The sequence below is a fragment of the Athene cunicularia genome (assembly GCF_003259725.1).
Source record: "Athene cunicularia isolate RWA chromosome 1 unlocalized genomic scaffold, athCun1 chr1_part2, whole genome shotgun sequence".
NCBI classification, from domain to species: Eukaryota; Metazoa; Chordata; class Aves; order Strigiformes; family Strigidae; genus Athene; species Athene cunicularia.
The window spans coordinates 16,952,975-16,975,065 of NW_020799092.1; the positions used below are offsets into that span (position 1 = coordinate 16,952,975).

Here is a 22,091-nt window from a genome sequence, read left to right on the forward strand (position 1 = left end):
GGGGGCGCTGCGGGCTGCGGCCTTTCTTCTGCCCAGGCCTCATGGGAGGGTGTTCCCTGCGGCTCCGCCGCGCGGATCGCGTGTGGCTGCCGTCCCCTTGCCGCGCCGCGGGTTGGGAGGCCTCGCCGGCTCCTTACGAGCCGCTGTAGGCCGCTATTTATTGTGTGGAAACATGCCCGGTCAGTGTGGAGGAGACTGTAGAATGGAAGGCCTGTAACCGCGTTCCAGAAAATGCGATAAAGCGGGAAATACCAAATCATCTAAGTTCTCCGTTTGGTTCAAAACTTAAAAATGGAAATGAATTCGCATTTGATGTAGCAGGAATTATTTAATAAACCGGAGAATGGGAACAAGTCACGATAGGCCGCAGAATGCCAGGAGTGCTGCTACTTGTGTTGCATTAAGATTCTATATGCTGCGTCATTTTCTATTTGTGTTTTCATTTAAACTTTATTTTGATAAATTTTTTTATATAGGTTTATGCAAATCGTACTGCACGTTGTAAAGCTTGCCAGATGGACTATTTTTAAACTTATATTGCTGATCTGTTTGCAGGTTGGAAGGAATATAAACCAGTTTCATGAATATAGAAATATATTATTTTACATGAAAGCAAGTGGTGAATTCCAAGATTAACATCGAGAAGCATCTCCTGATGTATTTTTTTTAATAAAATTGTAAATTGCGTTTAATCTGAATATATTTCTGGATAAATACATTCCAAGTCATTTGGAACCGAAAACGAACCTCCCTTGGGCAGGAAGGAAGAGTCGCTAGGTCTTGATGCGATCTCCTCTGCGTATTTTTCCATTTATGCCAACTGCAGATTAAAATAACAGCATTGAGAACCATGGCGGGGCTTTCACAGGGAGCGTGCTTGCTTGCCGCGTCTCTCTTTTGTGCTGTTAGGTATGCCCTGCAGTATTTAAAGCGTTCCTGTTAACTGCTGGTCGCCGTTTGTTTTGGTTAATGCACTGTTAACGTGTCTATCTGAGAGGCGCTGTTTCTCAGCTCGTCCTCGGTGCATCTACACACAAGGAGTTTCGCCTGTGAATAGCCGGGTTAATATTTGATGTCTGGCAGTTAAGCGTAGGCCAGTGATGAGGAAATGACCGGGAATGATGCTTAGCTCAGCTTTTTAGTGAGCTGCGGGGGCGTAGGTTAGTGCTCCCTCTGCATAGATTGCCTCATAATTTCTGAAGATCGAAAGGCTCAATTAAGTAAATTGGGTTGTGAGATATATATGTGTTTTCCGATAACAGACACAATGAATCAATTTTCTGAAGACAGGGAGTGCCATAGAACATAAGCAGTCAAGTTCATCAGTGTTGTGCAGTGACTCTGTTTAATGTATCCTGCAGTGAGTCTGGCTGATTAATACGTTTATTTGCAAGCACTGAGGACTAATGGGAAGTCAAAGCTACTCTTTTGTAATGGTTAATGTGCTTTAATGTGAGCTTAACCAACAGTGAGAACTTGGCTTTGGACCTACCTCATGAACCTCTCCATTCTTTGTTCTTTCAGACTAATCCTCCTAGTTACCCCATTGTTTGCTTGCTTATTTACTTGTTTACTTTTACCGGCCCGTTCAATTTGTGGGCAGCATAGCTTTCCTCAGACTTCAAAATGGAATTAAAAATTCCGACTTGAGCTCCTGGAATGTGTGTTAAGAATACCGTTTTTCTCATTTTGGTTTCAGGAAGATATATTCACATTCAAGAAAACGTATTTCTTATTCGTAAATTAGCTTGAGATGCAAATTTAATTGAGATGTTTAATTTCAAAATGCAGGTTTTCAATCTTACAGTGCTTCTATGGTTTAGCAGTTTTCAATGCTTTTGTGGTGTAAGATTTATAATCTTTCAATCTGGAATAAAACGCAGGGGAATAAAACTAATTCATAACTATTTAATATTCTTAACCCTTTGTTATTGATATGTTTGAAATGAGAAAAAGAATGGTGGTCTTTACCAAGCTTCTCTGTCCTTTCTGTTTCAAACAGATAAGTGGTTTTATTGAGCAGTAATATAGCCAACTTTTTTTTTTCCAAAGACTTGACACTGTTAGCTTGATACTCGCATTTTCCAGATGTCATGCAATAGTAGTTAAGGGCATCAAGTTGACTTAAACAGATTACATTTCAGTTGTTTGCTTAATAACTGAACATAAAGAAAACCCTTAGTAACTAATCGGTGCATTTTGAGAGTTGTCTACATGTTTGTATTTTTGCTGTTCTTTTTGAAAACCTAGGTTGGGTATTTATCAGTCTTTCAATATGAAGAATCTGAATCGGTAGTGCATACCTCCTTAAGTCAGTGCAGCACTAGTGATAAGGTGTGGGGGGCAAAACTCTTCACAGCCTGATAGTATTGCCCTTTTCTTAGCTGCTCTGTTCTGGATTCACACCCCCCCCCACCCCCCACTAGCTGCTTGCTGAAGGAAGGGACAAGGAGATAAATGCTATTAAGACCTACTTTTTAATTTTTCTCAAGGTTACTAACTCATGTAGGATTTCATCAGCCACTTGTGTGGCTGAACGCCCCTGTGCTGTGCTAGAACAGTGTGCCGGCCTCCTCTTCCCTGGGAGTACTCCTCTCTGTATGGCATCTGAAGAGGCTAATGGTTGCAGTCGGCTATTATCCTGAGCTTCCCTGTCTGCCAGACATGGCAATGTCTCAAGTTTTGAAGAAAGTCTGTTGACGGGTGTGACATTCTATTGCAGCAAGACCCGTAATTTAATAAACAAAATGGGGTTACCTGAAAGCAGAATTAAGTGGACCTGAAGTAAAGGACAAACCACATCTGAATATGCAGACCCATTTCAAGCTTCAAAGGCTGTGGAAAGAATTATTGTGTATTGATTTCACTAATAGGATTACAGGGGTTAAGACAATATATCAGAAGAATCATCTGAAGGAAGCCAGTATGTGTTCAGGATTTTAGACTGCAGTTATATGTGTTTAACACTGCCGTGTCTTTTTGATAAAGGCATTACAAATTCTTTAGCTTATGGTAAGTAATACAAGTAATGTTCTAGCAGTGGGAAACCAGATCTTCGGTAGATTATTATACTTTAAAGCATCATGGAAATCAAGGTCATTGAAACCTGGATAAACCTGAAAATTAAGTATTGTAGTAAATTAATTGTAGTACTTGTAACATCTGATCTCTCTGTGATTGGAATTCCAGGGAGTTGGAGACATGATTACCTTTATGGCCTTGGGCAACTGTTTTCTTTATACTCAAAAAAATGCCAACCAGATCTTGTTTCCAACTCAAGACTCTTGGATGGGCAAAGCCTGATTTCTGTGACCTTTTTGAAGTACCCCATGGATACGGTGTTTTGATCAAGGCATTCACGGCTAGACAAGAGTTAAAATGTTTTCCAGTGATAAAATGTCAGTGCAGGCAACTGTTGCTTCTGTGTGGTTGTTCCATGTTTTGGTATCACTTGTGTTTTGTACAGTCATGCAATGAACCAAACTGGGGAGGTGATCTGGGTTTGGACGCTGAGGAATTATCTGGTCTGGTTCCCCATGCTATCTCACTACATCACACTAGTATATCTGAATAGGGAAGACAAGAGAGGTTTGCTGCCAGAATAAGTGCTTTTCAAATGACAGAATCATAGGCGCTCTGAAAAAATCCAGTTATATATTTGTCTTGATCCAGTTTTGCTTTTTCAGATGAAATTACATGTATTCTCCAGGTACTTTGCAGAATGCAAATTTCAGGTATCCTTCTATATGTCACTGAGTGAGACAGGTAACTCGTGTATTTCTCAGTTTTAAGGATACTTCTTTCCTGTAACCAGAAACAGGTGCTGATACTGCTGTTGCATAGAGTTACAGTTAAATTGAATACTGTGTAAGTAAAGATACTCTCCAGCAGAAGTGTTGTTACTTTTCAAAAAAATGCACTGTTTATTATTCAACATTACCAAAGCATATTTTAGCCAAACACACAATTTCATATGCAAAATGTTAAATTCTTTGCAACCTTAAGTAAAAAAAAATCTTAAATCTTGGGGGAGGGGGGAAGTCAGTAAGAAATACTTTTTTCTTTCCTCCCACCCCAGCCTTCTTGTTCAAATGATGCCGAGTTTGCTGCGTAGGATTGCAGGCCTTTAAAAGTGACGTGTGAATTAAATTGAGCTGTGAGTGTTTCAGGTTTGGCTTTTTTCCCTTTATAGCCTACCATCTTGATGTAATGAACTGTGACAACTTTCCGAATTATACAGAACCTGTATTTGCAGAGGGTTTTCTAACCCTGGGAAAGAAGTAATGGGACTTAGAGCTATGTTTCCTCTGTCTAACAAGCAGTGGGAGAGCCTAATTTTGAGGTGTATGTGTTTAGAACAAGTTATGTCAACCAAGTACTTTCTAACAGAAGTTCTCACTTCAGGCTGGTGCCTATCTCTTAGTCATTTATTTCAGCCATAGTGGTGTCCCAACACTTTCCTGGCTTAAGTAGCAGTGTGACTGTGCAGTGGGGCTCAACAGTGATCTGATATAGATTAAAAATAACCACGGGGGCAGCAAAAGGAATGTCAGGTTACATCTGAAGCCATTTCCTGATCTGAGTCAGCAGGTGGCTATGAAATTGTGTGTCCCAACACATGGGGGAAGCAATGCTGTATGGAAATAAGTAAAGGGTGGAGGTAAGTTGTTAACAAGAAGAAACGTTTAACCACCTGAATTAGTTTTTACCCTATTGGTGTGACTCCCATTTCAGGCAAGCCAGAAATTCCAGTTACGTTCTGGTTCCACGAGTTTGTGGGTTGTTGGGGTTTTTTTGGGTCTGAGGTGGGTTGGTTTGTGGGTGGATTGTCGTGTTGATGTGTGTGGGGGTGGTGGAGTTTTTTCCGCCTTTCTGTGCACAGTGGAGAGTGCTGTTTATGGAGTGTGGCATGGTTTTTATGTTTTTGTAACACCCTATTCCTGGTGTGTGCTGGCATGGCTGTTTGCAGCCACCTGGCAAACCTGACTAGGGTGCTTGTCCTTCTGGGGATAACATCCTGCAGAGCCTCATCTTGGTCTTCTACTACGTATTCTTATGTAGGACCACATTTCTTAGCCTGGTTACTGTGCAGCTACAGTGTACAGACAGGTGATTGTTTTGAGCATGAATTGCAGCCTGATGGCAAGTGTCAACTGGTGGTTTATAAAACCACTTTAGATTTATTTGTTCTTAGTACCTTGGATACACCACTGATTTTGCACATGGAGGGTTACCAGCCCTCTTAAGACTCACCTCAGATTTTAATATCTCCCTAGTACTAGATTACACACTGCTGGCGTCATTTGGTGAATCGTTCACTTAGATTTATCTGACTTCTTAAAAATACAGCAGACTTAAGTACCTGTGCAGAAGTTCATGCAGTTCAACAACTTGACAATTTTAAGTTAGGAATATCGACTTGAATGTGCTGTTTTGTGAAGAGCTATCCTAATTTTAGTTTGCACTGCTGAAAGATGATCCTTCTGTTTCTGTGCTGGCTGTACTGCTGTGTGGCTGTGCAGTCAGCTGCTTGGAGGACCTGCTGCTTCTGGCTGTGCAGGTGTGCTAGTGCCATCGCAAAGTGCTGAAAGCGTGTAACAGGAGGAGGGCAGGACTGCCCCTTTTAGCAGCAAGAGAGGTTCAGGAGGGTATAATCTGCTTCTTAATCTTCCCTCTTGTGGTATTTTGTAGGCAAGTGAAGAATTTGTATCAGGCCTTAGACCCTAACAAATTTTCTTCTTTACCAGGTGTTGGTATTTCCAGTGAGTTCAGAGTTTGCAATATGCTTGGTATCTGGGACCAGTGCTTCTATTTCTAAACTGAAGTGTTGGTAAATGCATTGATGGGTTCAGTTTTTAGATAGTTGTTGGGTTTTTTTGTTGTTTGTTTTTTGTTTTTCTTAGCTTGTAATTTCATGTGGATTGGGAAAGGTGTACTTAAACTTGTGTTTTCAGTTGTGGTTTTGATGTGAGCATATTGAGTCTGAGTAGTTACAGTAGTTTAAATTTAAAGAAGCTTGTGATTTCTGGGTTGAAATTTAGACTAAATGGAAAACCACTGTTAGGTTTTCTTGAATAGCTGAATTTGGGGATGCTCAATTAAACTTGTGTTATTTGACATGCTAAAATTTAGTGAACTGCACTCAGAAACTTTGAAACTCAATCCTTTCAAGATGGGCAGCACAGTTTTGAAGCAGGGTGCTTCTACTGATTATTTGGCTCCTATGGCAAAAACTAATGTGTCTGTTTTGTCAGGTAATTATCCATCACAAACATGTTTTGCATTCTTGGAGAGGAAATGACTTCTGATTGAATTATTTACAAATTCAAAATAGATTTAAGGCCTCAGGAAACTTTGTTTAGGGTGTGTCCAATTCTAATTTTTGGATTCAGTGCTGGACTTCTCTAAGGGATTTGTTGGCGTCAGAACACAGGAGCTACCAAATAAAACTTTGTCACTATCTGCTTCATCCAAGAAACTTTTCTCTCTGTGTCATATCCCAAGATAAAAGTTTGTTTTGCAGGGTTTTTTTCGGTAAGTGTAAGTCCCTAAATGTGCAGTTCACTGGAATAGCTAAGGCTTCGTTTTTTCTCAGACATTCCTATTTGTATGTTTATACTTGGATGTGGTCCCATTAGTTGTTAGAGTTCTTAATTCAGCATAATTTGACATAGAATAACTCATCATCCAAATACTTCATTTACAGCTTCAGTGCATCTCTGTAATTCACAGTAATCTTCTGTCTTACAGATATTTTATGCATGGAGTTTGCAAGGAAGGAGACAACTGCCGCTACTCCCATGACCTCTCCACTAGTCAGTCTGCCATGGTGTGCAGGTATTACCAGCGAGGATGCTGTGCTTATGGAGATCGTTGCAGGTAAAGAAAGGCTGTTGACCAGCCTGTAAGGGAGTAATTTCGCTCTGAGTCCCTGAGTAGAGAGCTCTTTCTTAGGCAATAAATCTTAAAGCGTTTTCACTCTTTCATTGCAAGTTCAGAAATTTATAAAAATAGATTTATTTTTTTTCACAAGCTGCCTTCTCTTGCTAAATACTATAGTGTTTGCTTTACTATGGAAATAAATAGCAAAGGCAAAATGAGAACTGCTTTGTGTGAAAGTACTAGTTGTCAGCATGTGTGGGATTTTTGTTAACGTGAGTACATGAATTAATTGAAAACTGAGACTGCGTTCAAATTAGCTGCACTGATAAAACTGAGTTACGTTTAGTAAGTGATCATAAAAGCCTGAACAGGTAAGATTTTTTTATTTTTTTTTTTCCCCCTGACTGTATGTCTCTCTTCTGGAATTGCTACTCTGATGCTTGAACTGCCATTTTGGAAAAGTAACTGGAGTATAGTCATGTGGGTTCTAAGATATTGCCTGTACAAAATGGCCCTGCATTGTGAAAACATAGTATGACTTAATCTATACCCTTGAAATTATTAAAAAGTGTGAAGAAAGGAATTGGAAACTTTCCTAGTGTAACAAAGCTTTACAGAGTTTTAGGGATGTTTGCGTCATCTTAAGTTCACTAGTTTTAACATTCTGTCTTGTTGCAGTTCTAATGCATGATTAAATATTTGCATTGTGACTTGATATGGTAGTTGACAGCTTTATTTTCATGTTTAATATATGGTTACTATGTAGAAGAAAACAAAATTAAGCCTCTCTTGTAGCCTTCTATCTGCCAGTGTTGCTTTCTTGATCATGTAGATCAGTTCTCTTCAAACTTCTGATCATGCACCCCATCAATGAAAAATTTTTGAGCACTCACCTGTTATGTATATTTATAGATGATATATATCTACTACTGTACTAACACATTATGTACATTATAAACCAGACCAAAATCAGAATTTTATAATGAAGATAAAATAAACAATATTTTATAAAAACTTTGAGTCCAAACACATTTTTTCTCTAAACGCATTACTAGTAGTAATATTTTTTGATAGTGATGTTGATTGGCTATGCTTCATTATTTAAAATCTTAGTTTAACATTTTTTAATACAGTGATTTGAAGATCTTGTTCTAAGTTCAGTTCATTTTAGTACTTAGTTGTCATAACTGAAAAAGATCTTTCACAAAGATAATGTAGATCCAAAAGGAAGAAGCATATTGTTGGCTGCACTTACAAGTGTGTTATACTCATTTTTTTCAATCCCATCCACCAGTTATGCAAAGACTTTTCTTAAAATTTAGCTAGTATATTTCCATCTTCCCTATGTCAATCAGCTGTTCTTGCAGACTAATTAGAAGGTGTTGCATTTTTATTTTTAACAAATTGGTCCAAACCTCACTAAAACCCTTTGCTCAGATTTTAAAATATGTTAGAGAATTCTGTTTCCAGGGGTTTTTAAGTATACAAGATATGAGAGTTTTTATATAGTAGACATGCTTGCATCACTTTTAGCAACAAAATGCATAATGGTGGAAGTGTTTTGGAACAGCCATTTTCAAAATGTTGTCTCCACACAGTGAATTTCTTTCAAAAAGCACTTGTTCTTAAAACATTGCCTTTACCTTGAAAGAACAGATTGAGTGTGTTTAATGTTTTAAAAGCGTCTTCTAGGTAGCATACTACTGACAGTGACTTGTCATCACTAAAAAGGTCAGCAAATTTGGAACACTTGTCTCTTTGTGAAGTAAAAATGCATATCTCATCTTTGACAACTTTTAAGCACTTTACCATGAGAGAACCTGAAAACATCTGTGTGGTACTGAAGATTTTCATGACTGCTCTTCATCTCAAAGTGCTGTAAAGTTTTGATTATTTAAAGGTCTTTATAAAATTGACTGTCTTGATGATGGTCTGTAGAACTCTGTGCGCTTCTAGCTCCATCTCTGCTACAATATCTTGCTTATGAAGGATGCATTGAATGGATTTCTGGTGTTGTGCTATCTCTAACCTTACTCTGGACTCCTTTTTTTTATTCCAGTCAAAGCAATGGCTTCATCAGGGTTATACTTGCACAGTTTTTCCATAAAACATTGGTTTTATTAAAGAAGTAATTTACTTTTGGGAATACATTTCCTCCAACACATTTTTTTGTATTTATTGAAAAAGTAATTTGAGAATATATCTCTTCTGGTACATCTTTTCTGTAGTGGTTCACAAAAAGTATTTGTTTGTGTATTTCATTATTGAAACAGAATCTAGCAATTATGAGACATGTTAGAGGCTTTCATCCAACTGTACAGCAAACTTCCAACACTGCAAAATTTGTTCTAATACTTGTTTCTTCACATCTTCACCAATGTTTTCTATGAGTTTCCCAACAGTATTTGCTGACAAAGGAATGTGTTTGTCACCATATTGTTTTTCGTGTGTTATTTCAGTCATTTTTACCACAGCAGGAAGAGCGAGTGGTCTAATGGTACGTGGCTTTTTGTCTTTCAGTTATGGAAGAAGCCTCGAAAGAGGCTTCTAAACATTTATTATGAAGTTTAGTGAAGAACTGGATTGAGTACTGCATGACTTGAAACATCTCAGAAAAAATTGTAGAGGCTTGTCTTCATGTTCTGGATGTTTAAATTTTAAATGTCTTGCTAATTGTGATACAGCTTCATACTATCATTAGCTATCTGATCTGTACATTATACACTTGGGACAAGGCTCATTTAATAATACTGGATGTAAATCCGTATTTCAAATGATCTTGGTAATACCTTATTTATCCCCTCCCCCAATCCTTGTCAGATCTGCTTAATTTGCATTGTCTTTAGGTGGTTGTAATGAAGAGCTTGTAGTAGGAGTAGAAGTGTTAATTCTGACATTTTCTTATCATTGGCTTCTGCTCACTTTATCAGTACTGTCTGCAGTTCAGAGTTTATTTGCAGGAATCTTTTTAAGCCACTTGTTCCCTTTGTTAGAGTTTGTTTAGGTAAAACAAGATAATATAATCTGTTAATCCGTTTAATTGGACACAAACAAACCGCAGTGTTTTGAAGTATGCTGAAAGTGAGCAAACAAGTGAGGGTGCCGTTGTCAGCCCTGCTGTATGGTGGAACACCCACTCCTCCTTCAGGACACCTTGTGCATACCATGCATGATACCCTCTGACATGAACTGAGTGAGGATACTGCTGTCAATCTGTATGTTTAATATTAGTAAAACTTAATTTCTTATCTTTTTAGAAAAAAAAAAAATCCAACGGCAAGTTCTAGTATTTTTTTCCTGCACCCTAGTGGCTTGTCTTGCACGCCCCCTAGGCTGCATGCATACCACTTGGGAGACCAGTGGTGTAGAGGTCAGAAGGCTTGATTTTTAAATTTGTGCTTCATAGCTTCCTTAGGATTTGAAAGCTGACATTTGGTTGGGAGTATCTCTTTTATATGCAAGTACTGTGACACTTTGTTGTTTTCAGTCTGACACAAGGTAAATGAATCATAGTTGCGTAAAAGTTTTGTACAATCTCAAAAAAATCCCTTCCTTTGTTCTTGAAATTAGTCAGCAAATATCCACGACTTCAAAGGTACACCTGTAATTTATTTTCCCTTGTTGTCTACTAATTGCTGGAATACAGATTTTTTGAGGGAAAGGATGTTTTCCCTGTTTGTGGGTGGTAGGGATCAAAGTGTTCTGAGCATCATTTTCCACTGTTGAAAGAGACATTAGAAATAACTACTAAAATTCAATATAAAATCTGAGCAAGGCAAGATGCTCAGATACAGAAAAACAATCACTTATGTTGGTGGGGATCTCTGGAGCCGTGCTGAAGGCAGAGCCAGCTTAGGTCATGTTGCCCAAAGCATTGTCCAGTCAAGTTTTGATTATCTCTGAAGATGAGGCATATGCAGCTTCTCTGGGCACCCATTCCAGTGTTTGACTACTCTCACAGTGAATTTTTTTCCTAATACCTAATTATAACTTATTATTTTTAACTTGTGCTTACTGGCTGTCATCACTGCACCTCTGAGGAGACTCTGGCTGCATCTTTCCTGTGGCTTTCCCACGAGGTAGCTGAAGACAGTAGTATCTGACCATAGCCTTTTCTTTTTAAAGCTGAATGAACTATTTTATCTCATTCAGTAATACTATACATGCATAATGGGTATATGATCAGCTTTGGATATAACTGAAGTTCATTCTGTGTAGGTTAAGTAAGGATTTTGCATGCTGCTCCGTTTCCTCCAAAATCATGGAGTGTCTTCTGTTTCCTAAGTGGTGATGACAGATTACACAAGTGGAAGCATGTCTCTAGAAAGGGTCATCAGGGGCATTGTCTTCCAAGCTGTTTCTAGGTCATCCTTTCAGATAAGTGTGTTTGCATCTCAATTGGTTTATTTCCAATACCTTTGGCTGCTTTATGGAGTATCTTTTTTTGTGAAGTGTTGACTTGATGTGTTTCAACTTCTTAGATACGAACATACCAAGCCACTGAAAGAGGAAGAAATGACTGATATGACTGATATGAATCCAGATGCAGAAATTTATCCCTCAATGTCCTCAGACTTCGCATCGCTCCCTGAAACAGTTGAAGAAATTATTGCTGAGATAGAAGATGAAGATATAGATCTGGCAGCTGCAGGAGTAGGTGCTGAAGACTGGGTGAATGCTGTAGAGTTTGTTCCTGGGCAGCCATACTGTGGACGTGGTAAGCTGATCGTGGGATAACAGCAGATTTTTGTCACGGGTCAACAATTTGTGTAGTGCATTTATTTTAATGCTTTTGGTTTTGTTGAGTACAGCCATTCATATTACTGCTTCAAGTGATTTGTCCTTAACTTAGGCTTGAATTTTCTGATATGAATCTTTGGACTGTTCCATGCCTGTTACTACTGCTGTCCTGATGTTCTGAAACCAGGTGTACTTGAAGACAGTCTCTGTGTAACTAGCTTCTGTTATTATGGCTTCAGATCACTAGGGGAATCTCAACTGAAGTTTAGTTTGCTTATGTGATGGGAGAAGAAAATACTGGTGATGCAGTTAATACCACGATTTAGAAAACATATAATCTGCCTTTGTTTTGGGGGGACTTTTTGTTCTGGTTTTCTTTTTTTTTTTTCAGTCCTTTAAAGGTTTTCTAGTGGAGGTACAGATTCCTGTAGAACGAATTAATGCGTAATGTTTGCTTCATGGATCTCATGGCAATTCAGACCAGAGGCTGAAAATTGTTTATTCCAGTTACCTTTTTGAGACTTGACTTTCTAATACTGTGATGGCTCGTGTTGAGAAGCTCATCATATGGGACCAGACTGTTTCAGCAGCATACTTGTCATCTGCTTTCTCTGCAGAAAGATATCACAAAGACTTAAAATTTAAGTGAAAAGTAGGCTGAAGGTGTTTACTTTTGCGTATTTACTAATAATTGGCTCTCTAAAACTGAAGGCTTATGGCCATGAGTACTCAAATGATTTTTGAATCCAAAATGGACATCTGTGTCCAGGAGAATTTGAAGTTGTCATACAGTGCTCAGATTATACTACTTTGTCTCCACAGCACTACTTAGATTCTCAGATCTGGAAAGAGAATTGCATTCTCAATGGTACAGGGTGCTGCTGGAGCCTGCTCTGATCTGATTTGAGGAAGGGTGAAGAGAAAAGGAATGGTCAACCAACATTAACATTTTGTTAGTGTTGTTGAGAAGCTTGATTATGGAATTGTTTGGTGTATCTGTGATTTGTGTGTAGTCCAAAGGAATAAAAACTTGTCTTCTACCTGTTAATAGGTCACCTTACTGTCATAAAAAGTACAGCTTCTGTGTTCATTAAGACAAAGGAGTCTTTTTTTATCTTTTAATCAGAACAGAATAATCTGGAAGTCCCTTCCAATCTTCATCTAGTTCATTTCCTGCTCAAAGCAGGGTCAGCTATGTCAGGTTGCCAGGGGCTTTGCTTAGTTGAATCCCCATCCTCGCAGATGTTCAAAACACCATAGCCTCTGGGCAGCCTTTGCAGTGTTTGGCTTCTTTCAGAAGGAAAAACCCTTTCCTAGTATGTGATTGGATTTTTCCCTGCCTCAGCTTGCCTTCTGTCTTTTGTCTTGTACACATCTGAGAAGAGTCTGGCTCTGTGGTTTGGTTTTTTGTTTGTTGTTGTTTAAGATAGAAATAAGATTGTTTCTTAAACTTAAGTTCAGTTTATTCAGTCTCTCTTCATGGGCTTCATCCCCCTTAATGGCTGGGTGTCCCTCCACTGGAATCAATTAATTGCTAGTTTGAACAGCCAGAGATTTTCTAAATACACCTGCTCCTTATAGGAGAGCTGGTGCTATCTCCTAAATTCCTGAAGTGTAAGAACATTTCAGTATACCTTTAACTTCGTTTTCCTGAAGCAGCTCCTTTTTCTAGGGGGGGGGTAGGCTTATTTTTCATGGAAATTTGTTGCTGCCACAGAGTAAGTAACAGTCTCTTTTCTGAATCTTGTTCCAAATTCTCTGTTGTTTGAAATTTATTTTAATGTCCAGGCATGCTTGGCTGTTGATGTTCTGAACAGTGCTACATGATACTAATTCTCATGGTGATTTCTTAAAAGCTGCATTTAAAAAAACTTTGCTTTTCTGAAGCTACGAAAATGAAGAATCTTGCTGTAGTGATCAGGAGAATGTGTACAGTGTGTTTCACAGTGTATGATTTAAAGGTTATTCTTGTCAAATGCCTGGAGAAATGTACAGGTACTTGGAAACTTGAAAATGGAACCTATTAAGATTAGCTGGAAACCTGAATGTTTTAAATTGTCTTAAGAATGCAGAAGATTCAGGGTTGACAGTTTAACTGTGAGTAGCTTGGGCTATAATGCTTATATTTTACTAGGGAGTCAAAGACATTCTGTTAATGCAGATGGTGCTCTGATTTGAGACTAAACCTGTTTTCTTGAAGCTAATCTCAGGGCCTAGCAAAGAAAATAGTGACAGTCCTTCGGATACTCCCTTATTTGTACAGATGCACCACATTTCTGTTTTTTTTTTCTGCTGCTAGGTGTTACGGAATAGTTGAGGGAAAGTAGAAAGGCAGAAATATAGGAAACACTCTGAATTGGATGGCTGTTTCCTGCTGCTCCAGGATGAATGTATTTGATGCTAGAAAGTGTATTCTACAGTGAAAGCAGGTGGTGTGTGAATTGAAGGTAGTGGACTAGTTTTTTCACTAGTACAAATGTAACACTGGTGACTGAAATGGGCAGTGAGAAAATAGGGGTTGGGTCCACCTACTGGATAGCAGTGGTTTTGAAAACAGTGTGAATGTTACTCTGAGGGATACTGGATTCGCAACCACTGAGGCAATGGAGTCTGAGTTTCTCTCATTTTGCTTTTAAAGAAGAAGAAAAACTGTAGCAGATACAGTGCAGTAGATACAGGAGATAGGCATGCAAGGCTTTAGGTTGTGGAAGCTGAGATATTCAAAAGTGGAAATAACTTAATTTTTATTTCATAGAAATACAACTCTCACTGAGGGGAAGTTCTGGGACAGCATGGAAGAGTGGGACTGGAAAACTAATGTCACTTTTAGCATGTTTGTCCCTCTCTCACTGTAGAAGTACCTAGAGCCAGTATTAAAGGCTGACATACATAGATCTGTATCTTGTCTAGATGTCTTGTCACTAAGGAAGTAGTTGTACTTTTCTGTGGAAGGATACTATTTGGCTGGGCTGGATTTTAGTAGCTGTACTGTGCTTGTTGACTTAAGCAGTTGGTAGTTTGTATTAAGTAACAACTCTACTTTTTTGTGTGTGTGCTAAGATGAGAAGCTCTGCTCTCTCCTTCAGTGGACCAGCATAATAAATAAAGGGTTTTCTAAGTCAGTCTCTGGAAGGGTAAGACTTCAAAGCCTTTATTCTTAAAGGACTTTAAATAATAAGCGGGGGGGGGTTTTGTGAGTTCTTCGGGCTTTTTGGATGTTTTTTTAATGAATAAAACCTTTACTGAATAAAGTTTTGACAAGGTATCATTGAGGAGTGCAGGAGACTGGGAAATTTTTCTGTTAAGAGAAGCTCCAAATGTATCTTTTCTTTCAAAGTACACATTTATCAGGGAATCAGGATTACCTTAAGCAAAGATCATCTTGCCAGCCCCATTAAAAGAAGTGCTGTGTCACTTGATTCCTTTGGATCTCACCTGCATTTGTCTGTCTAGTAGGCTTCTGGCCATCCATACTATGATCTACCGAACTCCTCCTTAAGTAAGGGTCATACAAGATGTCACAAGTCATGTGAATCAACCAGGTAAAAATATATGTAACAACACTGACTGGAAAAAACACTGGCAAAAGTGACAGTTGAGGAAATAAAAACTGACTGGTAGTTGTGATTTTTGTTACTTGTAGAAGTGGAGACCATGGATTTCAAGGGGGTGGGGTGGGGGGTTCAATTAGGTACAAATTTTCATATTATGTTCAGCTACTCAGAAAAGTTGAGCCTAGTGTTATGGTTACTTGTTACTTTTCTTGGTAACAGTTCACTGGAACTTGCAGGGAAGGAGAGGTAATGTTTTTCGTTGGGAATCTCTTGGTGAAAAATGAGGTTGACAGTTGACTTGTTATTCTGTCAGTCATTTGCTTTTGAAAAGTATGTTTCTAGCAAACAGATTGATCCAAAATCAGTGTGAGTGACCTTTAAAGTCAGAGATGGTTCAGGAAGCAGGCTTGAACTTATTTTGAGAGCTACTGTGGTCCTGTGCTAATCTTCAGTATTTGCTTATCCCCCAAAACTGAACTCTTGGGGACCTGCTTTATCTTTTTCTCTGTATGTCCAAAAGCTAGCAGGCTGGTACAAGCTTATTGTGTCTTTTGTTCCATGGGGATGAAAACTCTGCTAGTGTGCAGCCTCTGATTCTCTTCTTTTTGAGGAGGAAGGAGTGTGTCCTTGACTTGTACTGAGCCAAGTATGCACTTGATAGTTTTCACTTCTCCAAATCTAGTGCTTGAACAGCTTATAAAAGTTATACTTTCTTACAGCATAGATGACTTCACTCTTCTAACAGCTACTGGTTATGTAAATGAAGTCCAGTTACTGCTCTTCCAGGTGTTTATTCTGAATATGGTAATGTTTTGTTGTCCTGTGTTTATTATCTTCAGTTTCAAACTGACTGCTTTTGTCTTTAACTTAGTTTATCATCCTACTTATGTAATGATCTCAAAAGGCTGTTTGCTTTATGCTGGCAGAGACAAGCATGTGTTCAGGAGGTACAAGGAGAAGTGTTAAGCAGAAGCTGTCTAAATGAGAACTGATATAGATTTCAGCTTAATTAGAATTAGGTAATGGAATTAGAATTTTGCAAAACTGATGGCTAGCCTAGAATGCAGTGAAATGGCCCTGAATTTCAGCTTCTTAAAGCTTAGGTTTGTGCCTGATAGACTGGATATCTGTTTAGGACAGGGTTTTTGGCAAATATCTAGAATAAAGTTAGTTTGGTGAGAGGTGTGGACACACTTTTGTATCATTCATACAGATGCATGGAAGCCTAAGAAGTGAAAGTCTGTTCAGGCTGACCAACCACCTGCTAATGAACCTGCACATAAGGAACTGCTGCTGGTGGTGTATCCATAGTAGCATTTTGTGGTGCTGGATACATTGTTATTGCTTCAGATGTGTAATTGGGGGGCAGGGAAGCCTGTTAACTTTAGCCCATGTGGAATTGATTTCCTAAAGCTGTGAGACATTTGTAACCTTATTTAACTTGTTGATGAATGAGACTTTGTATAAAAATGTACTTAAACTGCTGAGGACCAGTGAGATTTTCCTACTCTGAATTTGGGTCTGAATCTGACCCCTGAAACCTTGATAGCTTTAGTCTTGTCTGGGTTGAAGGGTGAAGAAATTGTCTGTGCTTTCTTGAGTGGGAAAATAACTGTTAATTCAGGTTGAGGGTATGTGAAAGTTGGACTGAAATGTACTGGTTGCTGCTATTACTCTCATTGGATAACTCGAACAGGGTTACCCAAAGATTACTTTGCATTAAAACAATGTGTTCTCACTCCCAGTGCTCTAAATGAGTGTAGTGCTTACTCTCCATAATTTTGTTCCCAGCTGCTCCTTCCTGTGCTGAAGCACCCTTGCAGGAAATGGTGATTGAGGAAGAATATGAAAAGGAGCAAATAGATGTGGAGATAAAGAAGGAGCTGTGCCCCTACGCTGCAGTAGGAGAATGTCGTTATGGAGAAAACTGCGTGTATATCCATGGGGATGTGTGTGATATGTGTGGACTGCAGGTCTTGCATCCAATTGATGCTGCGCAGAGATCCGAGCACATAAAGGTAAGCAAACAACTGTCTGGTGTTAAACAGCTTTAAGTTATTGCTTCCTCTCTCTCCACAATCACTTGTCACTAATTCCCTTTCATTTGAAGATGCATGCAGGTTAGGCAGTGAATGAAATTGCTGTTGTAAACTGGACTATTTCCTGTCAGGGCCATACTTAGAAGCAGCTGGGTTTCCTTATCTGTGCTGGGAGAGCAGTCTGCTTAAAGATACTAAAGCTTTGTTCTTTGTCTAGTAAAACTGGATGGTCTCTTAGATTGCTCTTCGAACGTCTAAAAGCAGTGTCTTAAGAAAGGGATTTGGACTGTGAATTGATCCCCACTACCTGAGCAAACTTTTCTTAGGATAAAGATTTTTCAGCTTAATCATACTCCATTCATTATGCAAAACAGCAGAGTAAAACTGAGCTTAAAACCTTCTTAGAGTTGCCCAGGTGACCAGTTGTCTCTGTAGCCGTTTTCTTTGTCTCTCCTTTTCAGTCTTGCATTGAAGCTCACGAGAAGGACATGGAGCTTTCATTTGCCGTCCAGCGTAGTAAAGACATGGTGTGCGGGATATGCATGGAGGTGGTGTATGAGAAAGCTAATCCTAGTGAGCGCCGCTTTGGGATCCTCTCCAACTGCAGCCACACTTACTGTCTCAAGTGCATCCGCAAGTGGAGGAGTGCTAAACAATTTGAGAGCAAGATTATAAAGTGAGGCACTTTCCCATTTCGATTGTGCTTTGTTGCTATGGAAGAACTTAGTAACTTGTGACAACTTGCAACAGACTTCCAGATGCAGACTGCACAGAGACTGCATTTAATGCATACTAACTTTAGTTTGGAAGTGAATTACTTGTTAGGGATAACATTTACACTCTGATTTGGTTAATATGGAGTAAGCTTGTGAAACTCACTTAATGGTAGAAAATAACTTTGATTTATTTAGTAGCATGTTGTCCAATGGTTACTGTTTACGTCTTGGACACCCAGCCAGGAATCTGAGAACAGATTAACCAGTTCAGAATGTATGCTGCTTAATTTGTTACTGCCCTAGTTCATTAATCAGTTGACAAAAACATTTTTCCATTTAAAGGCTGTTCTAAAAAGACAGTTCCAATCAAATACAGAAATCAAATCAAAATAAATTATTTAATTCTAAAGAAAAAGGAGTCTGTGTGAAGTGTTTTTTCAAGCTTTTCTGAGACAAGCTGATTGCTGCCATTGCCATTGAGTTCTTGAAGAAGAGAGTTTAGGTTATCTTCATGTGTAAGAGAATTTAGATTGAAAAGCCCATACAGCAAGTATGTGGGTACAATACATCTTTTAAAGATGGATATATACCATGACTTATTATATAGGAGAGAGAGCGCCCTGTAATGTGGAGTTTTGCAGCGCAGTCTGTTCATTCCCCAGGTCCTGCCCAGAATGTCGGATCACATCTAACTTTGTCATTCCAAGTGAGTACTGGGTGGAGGAGAAGGAAGAGAAGCAGAAACTCATTCAGAAATACAAGGAGGCAATGAGGTATGAGCCCTGCAGCCTTTTGTCAAGTTGAGCCAGCAGAGATAAAGGCACACCTGGAGAAGGGTGTTGATGTAAAGCGCTCTCACACCTCCTTTCCACCAGCACGTGTGAAGTGCGTCCTTACCTGGCTGCTCGCAGATGCATGCAACCACACAGTCGCAAAGCTATTCCTGTGTTCTTTGACCTCGATCTTTCCCTTCTATACACAAAATGCTGGTGGTGTAGCCATAAGGTAGAATGAGCTTGTGTGCTGCAAGCTATCAGTGTCCCTGTGCATGCATCAACCCACACACGTTGTGTAGTACGTCATTTCTGCGCGTAGGGGTTATACTGACAAAATACCTTCAGCTGCAAATGGTACCTGAGATCCTTTTGGACTACAGGTAAAAGCAATTCTGAAGTCTGGTTGGGGTCTGCTGTGAGTAAGGGTTGCGATATTTTCCTTTCCAGCAACAAGCCATGCAGGTATTTTGACGAAGGCCGTGGGAGCTGTCCGTTTGGAGGGAACTGTTTTTACAAACATGCATATCCTGATGGCCGCCGAGAGGAGCCACAGAGACCCAAAGTGGGAGCATCAAGTAGATACCGGGTCAGTGCTGCTGTGTTTTGTCCTTTCTTTTCAGAGCAAGCGCAAGAGGGGTGTGCATTAAATCAGCTGATTAGAGAAGAGGACCAGGAAATGTTGACTCTTGTGTTTTTCACTTCTGATAGACCTCTGTAATGGTGAACATGAAGGAGGTGATGATGTAAAGTTTGGAATGCTGGAGGCCAAGATGCAAAGAGTGAATTTTAAAAGCTTTCCTAGTACACCAACATACTGAAGTAGAAATACTGGGTAGCATTAATAGAGATGTGTAGGGGTAAATTCTACTGGAGGTCAATATCTCCCTGAAAGAAACTGCTTTTTGCATGTCAGAAAGTATGCTGGGGGTTGCTCCTGGTCAGCCTCTGGGAAGACTCCTACCTCATACCGCTTGGTCACCTGGGGAAATACTTGTGTTCCTCTTGCAGGCCCAGCGGAGGAATCGGTTCTGGGAGTTCATCGAGGAGCGGGAGAACGGTGATCCGTTCGAGACCGATGAGGATGAGGTGGTGACCTTTGAGCTTGGTGAGATGTTGCTTATGCTGTTGGCAGCAGGAGGTGATGATGAGCTTACAGATTCTGAGGACGAGTGGGACTTGTTTCATGATGAGCTGGAAGATTATTACGACTTGGATCTATAGCACCTGTCAGTGGAGTGTGGACTGTTGTCTTGGCTTCAGGCAGTAGCTATTACCTGTGGTGTTGTGGCAGTGCCTGTGTTTCTCTTAGGCAGGCCGATCAATTCCAGGTGCTGTTGTAATAACTTTTACCCAGGGTCTGTCTCTTCCCACCCTCTCCCACCCCAGGAGTGTTGTTTTTCCTCTGTTTAAACCAATAACAAGAAATAAATCTTTAAATTGTTAGTTTTTGTAAAAATGAGTTTAACTGTCAAACAGTTAGCTTAGATTTGTTGCTTCATCTGTGTAACCAACAGAGTTCACCCAGTTCCAGGGTTAAAGTGTTTACAGGACTTCCACACTCATTTTGAAGAGCCCAGATACAAAAATGAGCAGTGGCCATGCAGTGGGGATGTAAATTGGCTGATGGCCTCTTTTCTGTCTCTGTACCAATATTGCTGACTTCAGGCCAGATACAAATTCTTTCTGGCATCAGCTCCGTTCCAGCCCCCTCATGTACACGTCTTCATTTGTGATTTTGGTCTCTTGTTTACTTGCACATTACTATTACTACTGTGTAACCAGAACCAGGTGTGAACGTTCTGGGTTTTTACTGTGTTTAGCATGAAAGGAAAAATGTCTTTGTGAAAGGAGAACTCTCTATGTGTATATACAGATAAATGTAGAGTTGGACCTCAAGGATGGGGAGACTCTGTGTAAGTTAAAAATAACAAAACCATCTTTCATCCCCTCTTGGTGCATGAAGTCTAGCCTCCAATTGGACATGAAACTGGTTTAGTGGTCTCAGCCCAGTCTGTGGCAGTGATCTTGACTATCGCTTAACTTAATAGATGACACTCCCTAATACACCAGCTCTCTTTCATGTGTATGATTAGGGTTGTCCAGGAGCAGAAATCCGGTTAGCCAAGGTGGGGTCAGAGGAATACCAGAGAGGCCCCTTTAGCTTTATTGCTCTGTAAGTTTTAGAACTTGCTGTAACCACTTAAGCTGTGCACTTTGCTAGGAAATTGCTGTGCCTCTTGGCTGGTTTGAGGTACACGTGCCTCTCAGCATCTGAGTTGGGCAGGTTGCCTGGTAAAGCTGTTCAGTTTATGTGAGTTACTGCTTACAAAGGCAGTCATGCAGTTTCTGGCTGTAATTTGCATTGAGAAATTACTTTGCCACCAAAGCCCCAGCACAGGAATTTTAACCTTGCATTATGTTATTGCTGTTTTTTATTGACTCGTGGATGCCCCGTGATCTGTTCTCCTGCTGCTCTTGTCCCCTAGACTGCCTCTCCTTTCACTTTTAAATGGAATGAGAAATTGTTATGAGGTCTAAAACGTATTGTTTTGCAGCTGCCTTTTGTAAGAAGCACTTTTCCCAAATAAAAAAAAAAAAAAGGAAACAAGTCTGCCTGTTCTTTTAAGTTTGAAGCTTGTGTTTCAGCGTGATTATGTTAACTTGGTTATAACTTTTCCAGCAAAGACCCTATAATGTAAAGAACACATTCTGAACAGACAGCTGAGACAGTTGAGCTGTTGAAGGAATCTGTGGGGCCATTAGTGGGAACAGATGTGGCTTGCTTTCTCAGAAGTAAGTTCTGCACTATGATACTAATTTTATTTATCCTGAAAAGTAAATTCCTGTACATATTCTGTTGATATATTCCTGTTATAATGCTGTTTGGACAGCAAGTCCAAGCACTGCAACAGGCAACTTCCTGAGAATCCACATGCTTCTTTGAGCCCATGAGCCAGAAATACATAAAGTTGGAAGTAAACTACTGGAAACATATTCAGATGCTGAGGGATATGACTAAGAAACGTCTAACTGAACAGTCTAAAACCCTCTTTGGTTTGTTTTGTGTGTGTGTTTGTTTTTTGTTTTTTTTTTTTCCCAGAGGCAAGTAGCAGAGGGAGAAAATGATTTGAACGCAAATGCCACTTAAAACATATACAGGGAGAAACAATAAAAATGAAAGGCTTTGAAGCAGAACTAGCCTTTTCTCTCCTATGTAGTGAACACAATCCTATTGCAGAGCTGCATTCAAACATAAATTTAACAAAGATGTGTTCTGGTAAGGTGGAAAAAGGTAATAAACGTACTAGCCAGAGCACATGTAAGCAGTTTTCCTTCGCAAGTGGTCTGAAATGGCATGCTTGACTTTCTGAGTGGATGTATGTG

At 39.6% G+C, this 22,091-nt stretch overlaps 1 protein-coding gene across 1 annotated transcript; it reads left to right on the top strand.

The window, feature by feature from the left end:
- The first annotated feature begins 6,735 nt into the window (after positions 1 to 6,735).
- On the top strand, positions 6,736 to 21,307 carry MKRN1 (makorin ring finger protein 1). Its single transcript, XM_026868484.1, has 7 exons — positions 6,736 to 6,879; positions 11,364 to 11,599; positions 16,968 to 17,194; positions 17,677 to 17,891; positions 18,594 to 18,704; positions 19,155 to 19,293; positions 19,716 to 21,307. The coding sequence occupies exons 1-7, from the start codon at positions 6,758 to 6,760 to the stop codon at positions 19,926 to 19,928; spliced, it is 1,263 nt and encodes a 420-aa protein (XP_026724285.1). The 5' UTR covers positions 6,736 to 6,757; the 3' UTR covers positions 19,929 to 21,307.
- Positions 21,308 to 22,091: the final 784 nt, after the last annotated feature.

Bases quoted from the DNA above. Each gene is read 5' to 3' on its own strand.
- MKRN1 (XM_026868484.1), top strand. From the start codon at position 6,758: ATGCATGGAGTTTGCAAGGAAGGAGACAACTGCCGCTACTCCCATGAC. The intron at 11,600-16,967 runs GTAAGCTGATCG...TTTTGTTCCCAG, and splicing joins GCAGCCATACTGTGGACGTG to CTGCTCCTTCCTGTGCTGAA. The intron at 18,705-19,154 runs GTATGAGCCCTG...TTTCCTTTCCAG, and splicing joins AAATACAAGGAGGCAATGAG to CAACAAGCCATGCAGGTATT.